The following is a 14,015-nucleotide window of genomic DNA, read 5'->3' as shown; positions in this document are numbered from 1 at the left end:
CAGGACGCTCTCCAGCCTCAGCTCTCGGAGAAAGCAGCCCCACCCAGATGGCCAGCCCAGAATCTGGGACCATGTCACTTTCTCTGGCAAAAGGGACTCTGCAGATGAGATTCAGGTAAAGACCCCGATGATATGGTTAAATTACCCCAGATCCTGAGGGGTGCCCAATTGAATCACATTGGTCCTTAAAACCTGAGAAGTATCCCCAGCTCTGGCCAGAGGGAGATATGACTACAGAAAGGGGTCAGCCTGTGCAACGGTGCTGGCTTTGGAGATAAGGCATCCACGGCCCAAGGGCGGTGGGCAGCCTCTGGACGCTGGATAGGGCGAGGAAACAGCTTCTCCTCAGAGCCTCCAGAAGGAATACAGCCCTGCAGACTATTGATTTTCGTCCTACAGCACTGGTTGACAATAAATCTGTGTTGTTGAAGCCACCAGGTTTGTAGGGATTTATTACAGCAGCCATAGAAACAAAACTAATACACCAACTCATGCTATTCTTGGGCAAAAGACAGGCCCATTATTCAAAGACAAATGGTTTGTAAAATACAACCATCTTGGGACCCACAGATAGACGCTGCTGAAAAAGGGTCATAGAAGTGAAAAAGGGGGGGGGGATAGAAAGAAAAAGGCAATGAATACCCTTTGGAAGAAAAATTACTCCAGGAAACATAGGCATGCTTTCAATAAAAACCTATCAATACACTCAACATCATTTAGGGAGAACAGGCTCAATGATGAAAGAAATTAAAGGGAAAATGAATGAGCGCTAACAGGGTAAGGGGGTAAAATAAAGGGAAACGTAAAAACATTACAGAAATAAAAAGCTGGGGTAATGGGAGAGTAATGCAATAGAAATTAGTTGAAGTTATGATGCAGGATAGGAAAAGAACAAGAGATAAAAGCTATTAGAAAAAAATCTTAGGGGCACTTGGGGGGCTCCGTCGGTTGAGTGTCTGACTCCTGGTTTTGGTTCGGGTCATGATCTCAGGATTGTAGGGTCAAGCCCTGAGTCTGGATCGGCACTGGACGTAGAATCTGCTTGAGATTTTCTCTTTCCCTCTCCCCCTCCCCCAGCTTGCGCGCTTATGCACCAACGCGCTCTCACGCTCTCAAATAAATAAACAAAATCCTAATAAAAAAGCTTTTGTTTATTTATTTGTCAGAGAGAGAGAGAGAGAGAGGGAGCACACAAGCAGGGGGAGCAGCAGGCAGAGGGAGAAGCAGGCTTCCCACTGAACAGGGAGCCCAACGTGGGACTCGATCCTGCGACTCCGGGATCATGATCTGAGCTAAAGGCTTAATCTACAGAACCACCCAGGCATCCCAATGAATAAAATCTTTAAAAAAAAAAAAAAGAAAGAAAGAAAAAAGTCCCAATTATGGAAAACAGAGGGTAACTATCCAACATACACAAAATTGGTTTCCTGGAGAAGAAAAAACCAAGCAAGTGAACCAGGAAAATAGTAAGATGTGTACTAGAATACTATGATCCTGCAGGAACATTCCAGAGAAAAGCCATCAAAAGAGAAAAGACTAGGACCTGCTGAGCGTAAATGAACTTCAGAGGAGAGAGAGCCCTTACGGGCACCCAGACGGAAGCCGGACACGCCCCTGACAGAAGGCATCTCCCGCCCCCGGCCATTGCTACGGCCTCAGAGACATCAGAGAATGGTGTGGAAACGATACGGGATGCTGATGGCAAGAAATGTGATCAAAGTGTGCTTTACTTTGTGGGACGTTGTTTACAAATAAAGGTAACAGAAAAGCACTCTCAAATATGCAAGGAGTTAGGAAGTCGAGCATGTGTGTGGCCTGGCCGAAATGAATCAAAGACAGTCTTTTCGAAGCAAAGAGGCAGGGTGCCTGGTGGCTCAGTTGGCTAAGTGCCCGACTCCGGATTTCTGCTCCCTGGTGATTTCAGGGACGTGAGATCGAGCCCCGCATCAGGCTCTGTGCTCAGCACGGAGTCTGCTTGAGATTCTCCCTCTCCCTCTGCCCCTCCCCCCATTCTTAAAAAAAAAAAAGGAAAGATGAATCAAAATTGGCAAATGGCGAGGTTGAATTCTATAAACAGCTGGTGTTGAAATCTGAATCCGGTTGAAGAGACAGAAATAAAACCTCACGAGTGTAGTAATTATTGCTAAAAACAACACAATTATTATATTTCTAGAAAGAAACCCTTAGTCATCTTAAAAATAAGAATGGTGTCAAATAGGCTGGGATTCAACACCCCGAGAACGTACCCATCCTACAGCGGAGAGTGGACGGGCAGGGGGTGAAGAGAAAGCACACAGGGGAGCACGTTCCCTTTCCTCTTCTGTGAGACAGTCAAGATACTCTGTTTCATTTGAAAATGGACAAATTGGGGCGCCTGGGTGGCTCAGTTGGTTAAGCGGCTGCCTTCGGCTCGGCTCATGATCCCAGGGTCCTGGGATCGAGTCCCGAGTCAGGCTCCTTGCTTGGAGGGGAGCCTGCTTCTCCCTCTGCCTCTGCCTACCACTCTGTCTGACTGTGCTTGTGCGCGCTCTCTCTCTCTAACAAATAAATAAATAAAATCTTTAAAAAAAGAAAATGGGCAAATTGAGAAATACAGTTCAACCTTGGATGTGAAACGAGCAAACCGTGCCGGAGACCAACAGGACCAGAACCTGAGCACCTCCTGCCCAGATCGCTGGGAAGGGCAGAGGAGAAGAATCGCAGTAAGAGAAGTCAAAGGAAACACGAACCAGAAAGACAAGACGGGGCGCCTGGCCGGCTCAGTCCAAGGAGCGCGCGACTCTTGATCCCAGGGTCGCGAGCTCAAGCCCCATGTCGGGCACAGAGATTACTAAAAAATAAATAAATAAACTTTTAAGAAAAGATGGGAAACAAAGGAAACCATAACAAAGCATAAAATAAAGTGATAAAGGTAAAAATAAGTGGGATAATTTCAACTATTCAAGGAATAAAACAGCAGGTTGGATTAAAAAAAAATCTTAATCATCATTCTGTTCACATGATGACAAGAATCAAGGGAAGCGAAGTAGTTGGAAGTAAACGTGAGACAAATGAGTGTGACCACTGCTGAGCTCCAGGTCCAAAAGACGGATGGAAACCTCACCCCTGGTTCCTCCCGAAGCCCCACCCCGAAATGACAGGAGAGGAAGCCTACCTGACAGGACAGAGAGAACGGAGGAAGGGGACACAACCATGGAACATTTGGGGCAGAGAGCAGGTGACCCAGGACAACCAGCTCCAGAGGACCCTCCCCGCAAAGGCCAAAGCCCAAGTTGGCAGCAGGGAACGCTGAGAACAAACTCAAAGGTCACCAGCAAACCTTTCAGAGGCCCAGGCGCTCGGACCATGCTGGCACCGGCAGCTAAGATAAGGCCAACTGGATGAGACTCATCTGGGAAGGCATCAAGACCCAGGTCCCTGCTCTCTCCACCCAGCGGAGCCAATGCCCCTTCTCCACGTGGGCAGAAATGGAAGCTTTATCTCTAGAGGGGGTTTAATCAGGCTGTTCAGGCTGGAGTGCCAAGCACAGCTGAGAGCCTGCATCTGTAACAGAATTAGGGAAAACAGGTAAAAAATATGCAGATGGCATGGGGCATGCAACACCTCTACCCACCTGTGGGGCAGCTGACCCGAGGAGGGCCAGGGCCCTGCACCGGCAAGAGGGATAGAGAAGACTTCACGGGACTTCTGAGTCTGAAACGTTTTTTGTTTCTATTACCAATTGTTTTTGCTAGATTTTGACACCGTGTTTTTAATTTTTTAAATCTAAATAAAAATAACTGTCAACTTCCTGGGGTAGGGGGAAGAGGTCTCTCTACCCTCCCGCAGAAGGCTCAGAACCTGAGCAGGACAGAGGAATCTGATGGGGGGCTCCACACAGATGGCCCCGAGAGATCACTCTTCCATGAAGATGAAGTCTGCGGACACCCATGCACCTGTCCGTTAGCGTCTTAGTCCCCTAGTCTTACACAGCAGCAAACCACCAAGGGTAACCCAATGCTTGAAAAACAATCCAACAAACAAAAGAATCTATGAAGAAAGAATGAAACCAAGACACACAAAACCTCAACAGGAGCAGACCATGCAGGAGACCATGAACCAAGCCTGTCACGGATGTTCTCAAGAGCTAGAATAATCCATGAGACAAGATCAAGAAATTTGTTTTAAACTTTTATTTTTTTTTAATATCTATTTTATTTTATTTATTTGAGAGAGAGAGAGAGGAGAGAAGGTCAGAGGGAGACGCAGACTCCCCACGGAGCTGGGAGCCCGATGCGGGACTCGATCCCGGGACTCCAGGATCATGACCTGAGCCAAGGGCAGTTGCTTAACCAACTGAGCCACTCAGGCACCCAAGATCAAGAACCTTTAAAAGGAACATTTACAGAACAGAAAAAGAGCTCTTGAATATTATAAAAATAAACACCATCGCTGCCGTTAGAGATGCAACAAAAGGGCTGGAAGAAAAGGTTGAGGAGCCGGAGAAAGTAGAGCAAAACAAAATCAACCAACCACGCACATGAGCAGAAGAAAAACCAAAGACAGACACTAAAAGAGAGGAAAGATACTTTTTAAAACTGTAGAGGGCCAGTCCAGGAGATCTAATACACAAACAATAGGTTCCAGAGAACAGGGGAGGGGAGAGGAATAAAAGAAAAAAAAAAGAAAGAAATCCATCAACAAAATAATTGAAGAGAATGTCCCCGGATGGAAGGACACAGGTTCCCAGATTAACCTCAGGTACAATGAGGCAAATTAGACCCAAACCAAAGAAACGAGTGAAATTTTAGAGTGAAATTTTAGAACTCTGAGAACAAAAGGAAGATCCCACCAACTTCCAGAGAGAGGGAAAAAGGTCACAGGTGACGTCAGGAATCAGACTGGCATCAGGTTTCTTCCTGGCAATTCAAAATTGTGGAGGGAGAGTGATTTTGGTTAATTCCTCGACAGGGCGCCTGGCTGGCTCCGTTGGTTAAGTGTCAACCTTCCGGTTGGGTCATGTTCCCGGATCGAGCCTCACGATGGGCTCCCTGCCAAGTGGGCTTCTCCTTCTGCCCCTCACCCTGTTGTGCTCGCTCGCTCGCTCTCTCAAATAAATAATCTTAAAAAATATTTAATTCCTCACCAACCAAACTACCCAGCAAGTGTAAAGGTAGTATGTTCAGATGTGCCAAGTCTCCGAAAATTTACCTCCCAGGCAACCTTTCTCAGGAAGCTACTGATGGATAAGCTTGACAAAAACGAGGTAGTAAACCAAAGTAAAGAAAATTGGGGGATGTGGGAATAATCCCCCTTCGTGGGAGAGAGGTGAAGGGCATCTTCAGGGATTACTGACTTCAGGAAAGACAATAAGGAAAAAGGCAAAGTAACCAGGAGGAGCTCCTACCAGCACAGCTGGCCCACTGAGGGCAGGTCTTCTGGAAGCACCACACAGCGGTGTGCTGGCACGTCTGTGTCCAGGACCCCCGCCATTCCTATATGGCTTTGACAGACCAGAACAGAGAACCCACCTCGTGGGTACCAGCGTGAAGTGTTGTTACTGAGGAGGGGAGGCTCAGTGAACGTGGGCGAGTAACCATCTGTCAAGTCACTCCTATCAAGACGGCTTTTCCCAATGAACACGTAGGAACTGTATAATCCGGCACCAAAACATATAAAGCAAAAACTGCAAGTAGTAAGAGAACAAGAATAAAAACACAGCATAGGGGCGCCTGAGTGGCACAGTCGATTAAGCGAGGGACTCCTGAGTTCCACTCAGGTCATGATCGCAGGGTCGTGAGATCAAGCCCTGCGTCGGGCTCCCCGCTCAGTGCGGGGTCTGCTCCAGATCCTCTCTCTCTCCCTCCCACCGGCGCGCGTGCTCTCACTCTCCAAAAATTAAAATAAAATAAAATATACATCTTTATGAATACCTATTGAAAATCATCCACAGAATAAAGTTCGATATTTTTTTTTAAATTAGAGGTTGGACTTCAACAAGTTCCTCATACTCTGCACTAAAATAAAAAACTAATAATGAGAGTTGAACTAAACAAGGAAATCCCAACTCCCTGGAAACTTCAAACTCTCCTAAATGAAATCACAGTTTCTGCAACAATTGACCCCAAATAGCCAGGAGCCACCTAATAACCAGCAACATCAGGTTAGGACCAACCAGAGAAAAGTCAAATATGCTCCCCAGGGCCGAGCGCACAGGGCACCCCAATTCCAGCTCCGCTCCCCCAGGCTGTGCCCCAGCAGGGCACGCCCCCAGCCGCCCCCTCAAGCTCTGCCAAACCCAAGTGATCGGCGACTCCCGGCCCAGAGCGAGCCTGGCTAGATAGCTCTTGCTTGTCTTCCTCTGGATCCCCTTCCTGTACCTCCGTAACAGACCCAAGGATGGTGTCCTCTCGAGTTCAGGTGAGCAGAAGAAGAGCAGAACATCCAACAGCCTTGGACACCAGGTCTGGAGCACATGGCCGGCCATTGGGAGAGTGTCCAGCTCATTCTGCAGACCCACATGAAAATGACTGTCGGATGCACCAAAGGTTTCCATGTACAAAAGGAAAGTGTGGACGTAATAGAAGGAACACCTGTGGATTGCCTGGCGCCACTATCCCCTGAGGAAGGCAAGACTGTCCGGACTGCCGCTCACGAGCGAGGGAGCTCTCGGCCAGCCAGGTGAGAGCTGGGGATCCGAACTGAAGCTTGACTCCCAGTTCACAGGGCAAATGCGGTGGGTGGGGGGAGGTGGCAGCACCTAAGAGACCTTGCACGTGTGGGCTTCTGGTAAGCCGCAAGCTCGGATGGACCTTGTCAGGGTGCCCAGCACAGGGACCTTCCGGGAGGCGGTGTGGACAGGGCTGTGGCCCCCTTGGAGGGGGACAGCTTACCTGTTGGGCTGGAAGCCCAGGCTGTTCAGCATGTGTGCCTGGTCCACGTCCTTGGGGAAGCCGTGCAGCACCCACCCCTTCTGAACGCTGTCCTGTTGGCTCAGGCGATGGCTCAGCACCTTCATGATGATGCTGTCGGGGACTGCGGAGACAGGGGGCAAGCGGTCACTCTGTCATCCCGGGCACCGCTCCCGACCCCACAGGAGTCCGAGAGAGCAGCGGCAATCTGTGCCTCCTGGGTTTCCTAATGCCCTTGACTCTGGATTGAAAAGGTGAAGGTTAGGGTTTAGGCAGATGAGGCTGTGGGAGCACAGGTCCCTCCTAGACCCCAGCAATTGAAGGAATGTGGCTGAGATGGGAAAAGCATCGGGGTGACTGTGACCCCTCCCCGGCCTTGACAAGGCACCATGCCCATCAGCAGCCAGGGCGGTTCCCAGGCTTGCAGCGACACGGGGACAGTCCCCGTCCCCCAGGATCCAGCTTTTGCGGCACACCAGGCCCCGGGGAGAAGGTTTAGCTTCCCTGGAAAGGGGCTGTGTCGGCGCCCGGTGCTCTCCGCTAATTTGCAACAAACAAGCAACCCTTGCTTCCCGCCTTCCTCCAGTTCTCCCCTCCTCGGTGTCCACAGTCCCATCTCGAGAGTTCCCGCTCTGCTTATAACCAGAGGCCGCAGCACAGGCTCGCGGAGGATGAGGCCCTGGGACACGTCTTGTTTACATTACCGCAACTGACATTTTTCTGAAATGTACACCTCTCTTTCAGACTCATTAAATGTCCTATGTTGCTGATGTACGGCGTTTTAGCAATTTGCACTGCATCTCCTGCACTTTGCACTCATTTTTCAAGAAATACTTGGTAAATATTACCAGTGTTTGCTGTGGATGTGGTCCCGACAAGCTGGTTTCCCAGAGTTGCCGAGAGGGTGTTTGGCGGCTTCTCCGGGAGCCCAGGTGCCCGTCCTACCGGCTTGGGCAAGTGGCCCTGGCACACACGCCTGAAACTTTCTGAAATGCCCCCAGGCCCACAGCCACGAACACAGGGGTGAGAGCTGCAGAAACAGCTGCTTTCCTCCACGGCCCTGATGCACACGTCACTCCCTCATCACCGAAGGACGCGGAGCCGTATCCGAGCAATCCGCGCAATCCGCGCAATCCGAGCAATCCGAGCAATCCGCATTTCCCTCGATTTGTTCCATCTCCCTTCTTTCAGCGCTCTTCCCCAGTCTCGAGGAACGAGCAGAAACGCGCTTTTACTCTAATGAGAACATCAGGCTACCTAACACGAGCAGAAAGCTGATGCAGCTGTTCCTGTCTCTTCCCCTGCGTGCACCTGCTGTGGCTCCCCAGTGCTGGGAGGATGAGAGCAGTCACCCCTCCCACGGCCAGCAGTCCCTGCAGTCTCTGACTCCTGCCTCCCTCCCAGGTGACTCTCCTCCAGCTTCTCCCCAGTCCCTCCCGCCAGGACACCCCTCCCCCATGCCTGGCCTGGGGTAAGCCTTTGGACTCAGCCTTCGGGGGCCCAGTGGAATGTGCTCCTGAGGACCGCACCCAGCCTGGCTTAGTACCGGATCTCTGCTTCGCTTGCCGCCCTCGTGGCTAGCCAAGACTTTGTGTGATGTCTGCCTCTCCCAGAGACCATGGGTTCCATGAGGAAAGAGACCAGCCCCCGACACCACTCGTCACTGCCTTTCCCCACAACTAAGCGCGGAGCAGCCGCAGAATCAACAGACGGAGACTTCCCTTCTCGAAAGCTTCGCTGCAGCTGATCAGACATGTTAGAAGCAACTTGCCCAGACTCGGGAGAGCCAGGAGGTGGACAGGAGATAACACAGGCTTGAGGGGCACACAAATCGAGGGTCTCAGCCCCGCCCCGCCCCACACCCAGAGATGCCCTCAGCTGGTCACTCAACCTCTCCAACCAAGGGTCCGAGTCCTCATCTGCCAGAAGAGGACGACAGGATCCGTCACCACAGGCTCAGCACCGCACAGAACCGTCCAGGCACGTGGCCAGAACTTTCCAGTTCAGGAGACGTATGTTGGAAAATAATACAAACATCTCCACGTTTCCCTATGGTCAGGGTGTTCTGAGAACAGACTGCTGGCTCCTGGGATGTGAGATGACTGACTTCAAACAAGCCTTGACAGTTACAGATAGAGCCCTCTGGAGAGATTTAGGGACCTGTCTCGAAACCTTTGTTTATATTCCCAGATTTGTAAACCTAGGGCCAGCTGCCTTCCATGAGCTCTGAGAGTCATAATTTCAGGCCTTGTCCCCTGTGCTACGGATTCCTGTACACACAGGGTATGTCGGCTCTCGCCACATCTCCCCGTGAGGATTGGGCATGAATAAATAATGGGCCTGTTCTCTGACCCAGAAACCCTGTGTCTTGTTTCAGGATAAATAAATATAGATTAAAAACAAAATGGGTTAAGAATGTGCCATATTGCTTTCCAATCCAGGTCTGCCCTCTAAATATTTACGGATATTTTCATGTAAATAAGAAACCAATACAGAAAGAAGGACTTCCCAGTGATCTGTCGAGTGTGGAGCACATGTGGGTCACTACTGTGATACACGGCCAGCCAGAGGGCAAGGGTCCTGCCCCCCTCCAGAAGCCCACATTCTAGTGAGAGAGATAAGTAACACCCAGGTCAAAAACCAGTGCGGAGTCCTAGGTACTATGAAGAAAACACACCAGATGATGGGAGGCTGCTGGTGCGACCAGCTCTAGGACAGCCTCAGGAAGTCACATCCGGCTGAGATTCCAAATCCTGGGTCCTGAGCTGCGTGAAGACCCAGCGAGGAGGTTCTGGGCAGAGAGCATGGCAGGGCCCGGGCCCTGAGGCTGGAATGATCTGGACACAGGCAAGCTTCAGAGACAAGACCCATGTGGCTGGAGCAGAGCAGTCTGTGGGAAGTGAGGGTGGAGAGGCCCAGCCGGGTGTTCAGGAAGGAAGGGGATTTGGGCCCCCCACAGGCCATCTTGGGGATGATCAGGTATTGGCCATCAGTTTGTATCACCAGATGAACATACGGGGATAATCCCAGCATCCTGCACTTGGCCACAGTTGCCCATGGAAAAGCTCATTCTTTGGTATCAGCCAGCGGAGTCCCCGTGTGGGGTCCCTGGGTCCCAGAGATGTGACTGATCAACAGTACAATTTTCTAAGTGGTCAGTGCAGGCTCCTAAGGGCAGAAATGGACCCCGTAAGGTCTGCAGAGAGCTCGGGCTGAGGATGTGAATCAAAGTCACCAGCTAACAGCTCCTGCTCTTCAAATTTCTAGAAAGGAAACATCTTTTGCTGAGGTTTCCCTCTCCTAGTTCCGGTCCTGCCCCAACCCGCTCTGACCCTCTGACCTGCAGTCTCTTCTGCCAACTGGGAAGGTACCTGGGCGTGCTTTGGGCAGGCGGCAAGGCGAGGGACCACGGCAGGATGTGTGATACGGGAAAACCCAGCAGAAAACTCACCACTTAGTTCCCCGGATTCCTCTCTCAGGGCAAGTGTGAGCTGAGTGCCTGGTGGTTTAGGGGACTCTGCTGGCAGCAGCAGGACCTCCCTGAACCTCAGTGTCCCCGTCTGTGACACCTGCCTCACTGGCTATTGTGGGACCAGGAGATGGACTCTTTAAAGATGCCAGATGTACTAGAAGTCTCCTGAAGGCCTGGGTGGGTATAATTTAGTCCCTTCCCAAAGTTTATCCAGATTCCCATCAGACTGCTAGGATGAAACCTCTGACAAGATTGTGTGACCCTTAAATTTCAAACTTTTCAGATTAAAAAAAATCCAACACCTGAGCTTAGATCCAACGTTGGGAGAATGCCATAGGATTGAAATGGGCGGGCCTGTGCAGGAGGCCCCCTAGGCACGGAGCATGCTGAGCCGTGGGCATCGAGGCCTCGGTTGTGTGGGGGTGAGGGTTGGACTGGGCCAACATTTGTCTCTCCAATAGTCAGGAGCTGCTGGAAAGCAAGCCGCCCTCCAGGCCTCCCTGGAGCCTGCAGCTTTCTCGGGGCAAGGGGGGGCTGCGCATGAGGCCCGGAGGCCTGGGGAGTCACAGAGGGAGGGCCCTGGGAGGTCATCCCCTGGACCATTCTTGTTTCAAAGCTGAGAAACCAAGGCCTAAGATGGTCATGGCTCAAGAGACTTCTGCTGGAGAGAAACGTGACGGGACGGAAGGATGGAAGACGGGACCGAAGCACAAGGAGACTTCTTGAGGGGTGGGGGTGTGTGTGCGCAAAGAGTTCTAGACGGAATTTCCTAATTTGCGTTGGAAGTTAAAACGGAGGGGCGCCTGGGTGGCTCAGTCGGTTGGGTGTCTGACTCTGATTTCAGCTCTGGTCACCATCTCAGGGTCATGAGATCGAGCCCCGTGTAGGGCTCCTCACTCAGCATGGAGTCTGCTTGAGCTTGTCTCCTTCCCTCTCCCTCGGCCCCCCCACCGCCCTTGCATCCTCGCTCTACATAAATAAATAATTAATTAAAATCTTAAAAACAAATTTTTTTTAAAGTTAAAATGTACCTGCCTTTCGGCCCAGCAATCTCACTTATGAGAAGTCACACCTGAGAGTCGACAACACAGACAGGAGGCGGCGGGCGCATAAGGTGCTCATCTCAGTGTCGCTTTCGGTGGTGACAATCAGAAACAAGGTACAACGTCCATCAGCAGCAGGCAGGTTGAATAAAGGTCAGCACGTCCACGCAACGGGACGCGACCCACCTTTCACCAAGCCATTTCCACTCACACTAACTTGGAAAGAGGCTCTCTCAGAAGGCCAGGGGGAAAAGCCAGGCAACATACTGTGCATATGACGGAGTCTAACAGAATTATACACAGACACACGTGTACACACACACATGCCCACCCCCCCACACACACCCCACACACATGGGAGAGTGGAGGGGGCCCTCTCCTGCCCTGTGCATCAGACCCAGAGAGGCAGCGACCCAGGCCGGTACCCCAGCTGGACAGGCAGAGGGCTGGGAGATTCAGGAAGTGCCGAGAGCTCCAAGGAGGGGAAGACAAGCGTTTCCGGGAAGAAGGCGGAGGGCAGCCACACCGGCTCCGACCAAGCCCCTCTCTCCAGGAGCCAGGGAGACACAGACGCTCAAGTCAGCACTTCTCAGAAGGGCTCGCCATAATTTTGAACCGCTCCTTATTGGTGAATATTTGTTTGCTGCCTCTGTCCCTATCGTCACCCTCCCCCCTGGGAGCAGGGACCCCAGTAGTCAGGCCACTGTGGAGAAAGGGGGAGCGCTCTTACACTGCTGGGGGGAAGGCATGCTGGTGCAGCCCCTCTGGAAAACACAATGGAGGGTCCTCAAAAGGTTAAAAAAAGAGCCACCCTACGACCCAGGAATTGTACTACTGGGTAGTTATTCAAAGATGCAAATGTGACCCGAAGAGGCACGTGCACCCCAATGTTCACAGCAGCAATGTCCACAATAGCCAGACTGTGGAAGAGCCTAGACGTCCATCAGCAGATGAATGGGTAAAGAAAATGAGGCATATATATATTACACACCCATCAAAAATGATATCTCACCATTTACAACAAACGGCATGAATGGAACTAGGAGGTATTATGCCAAGCAAAGTAAGTCAATCAGAGAAAGAAAATTATCATATGATCTCACTCATATGTGAAATTTAAGACAAAAACAGACAAGTATCGGGGAAGGGAAGGAAAAATAATATACAACAAAATCAGAGAGGAAGACAAACTATAAGAGATGCTGCTTTCTGGGAAATAAAAGGAGGCTTGCTGGGGGACCAGGGTACTGGAGAGAGGCTCCCTCCACCTGGTCCTGCACGGGCTCCCTAGAGGCTCTGTCCAGAAGCACAGGCAATCTGGGAGCACTGCTCAGACCCGCCCTGCCACCAGGCCCGTGGCCTCTGTCCCTCACTCCGGAGGAGCTTTCAGAAGAGTCTCCTCCACAGAGCACGGTGCATCCCTCAGCAGGGGCTGGGCAACACAGCCACCCGATGAGACAGAACACAGCCGCCTCTGGACACTGCCTCCCCGTGGCCTTGACCTGAGCGGCCCTCCCGGCTGGGCAGACCCCGCCTCCAGCGCCGTTCCTGGGGCCCCCGCCTGCCCATCACCTTTGTCGGGCTGCTGCCTTTCTTTTCCTGAAGGCTATTGACACGTTTTCCCCAACCCACAAGGTCTGACCAGCAAGTTCAGCAAAAATGCAGCTTTTCGGAACAGATCTCGCTGGCTGTGTTCTGCTGAAAGTGGAAAGTCTTCTTGATAATGCTGTCCGTTTACCTTTCTCCTTGTCTCAGAGATTTTCAGCACGGCCTAAAGTCTTTCTCCACTGAGTCAGGCGCCTCAGGCTTGATTTCTGGGCTTGACAGCTAACATCTCACCCTGCCTATAAGCCACTGCCGACGGCTACCTCTCCAGAAGGTCCTGTCAACCCTAAATTTAGCAAAGTACAAGATATGAATATCCCATTATTTCATAAGGCCCCACCACATGCTTTCAGGGTGAGGTTTTTTTTTTTGTTTTGTTTTGTTTTGTTTTCCTGAAGATCTTCCGTAAAAGACGGCGGTTCTCGCATTGACCTCGAGGTTATTAAAATCTCAACCCATTTATTCGCTGCTGGCTGGGGGCGCTTGGCACCGGGAGGGATGGGGGAGCCATGGGTGCAGGTGAGAGGCTCCCGGCCGCACACAGGTCCTACCGGTCCCAACCACGCCACTCGGGACAGCGGGCCCCACTCTGTCTTGAAAGGAAGGCCCAGCTCAAGCTCCCTGTTGCACATCAATCCCAACAGGAGAAAGTGGCAACCGAGGAGGAACCCCCAGTCAAATGCCCGGAAGGATGGAATCTTCTTTCCCCGCTGGGGGTCTGACGTCTGTCCTCCTCAGGCAAGTCCGGCTCAGACAGCTGCGGAGTGGAAGTCAGGGAGGGCCTCCAGAGTGCACCTAGGTCAGCTCAAGATTTTCCAGGGGAAACCGGAGCCAAGCGAGGGGCAGAAGGGACCTGCTGCCTGCCGTGCTCCAGGCCCTCCGCACCCTCCTGCCGAGCCACACTACCCCCTGCTGTCCGCGTCCTCGCACTCCTGCACTGGTGGCTGCTGGTCCCCGAGGGCTGGGACCCGGGACTCAGCTGGGGTGGGGATGGGGGGACACGCG

At 51.7% G+C, this 14,015-nt stretch overlaps 1 protein-coding gene across 3 annotated transcripts in view; it reads right to left on the bottom strand.

Annotated features, from left to right (window-relative positions):
• AK8 (adenylate kinase 8) overlaps positions 1 to 14,015 on the bottom strand; it is a 114,576-nt gene that overhangs the window by 42,222 nt on the left and 58,339 nt on the right. For all 3 annotated transcript variants that reach the window (XM_059141294.1, XM_059141295.1, XM_059141296.1), the window contains one exon: positions 6,873 to 7,014. In XM_059141294.1, the coding sequence (XP_058997277.1) occupies positions 6,873 to 7,014 (142 nt within the window). The remainder of the gene's footprint in view (positions 1 to 6,872; positions 7,015 to 14,015) is intronic.

This window comes from Mustela lutreola, chromosome 12 (assembly GCF_030435805.1).
Source record: "Mustela lutreola isolate mMusLut2 chromosome 12, mMusLut2.pri, whole genome shotgun sequence".
NCBI lineage: Eukaryota > Metazoa > Chordata > Mammalia > Carnivora > Mustelidae > Mustela > Mustela lutreola.
The sequence above is the reverse complement of the archived record's forward strand: the minus strand, read 5'-3'. Positions and strand labels throughout refer to the sequence as shown.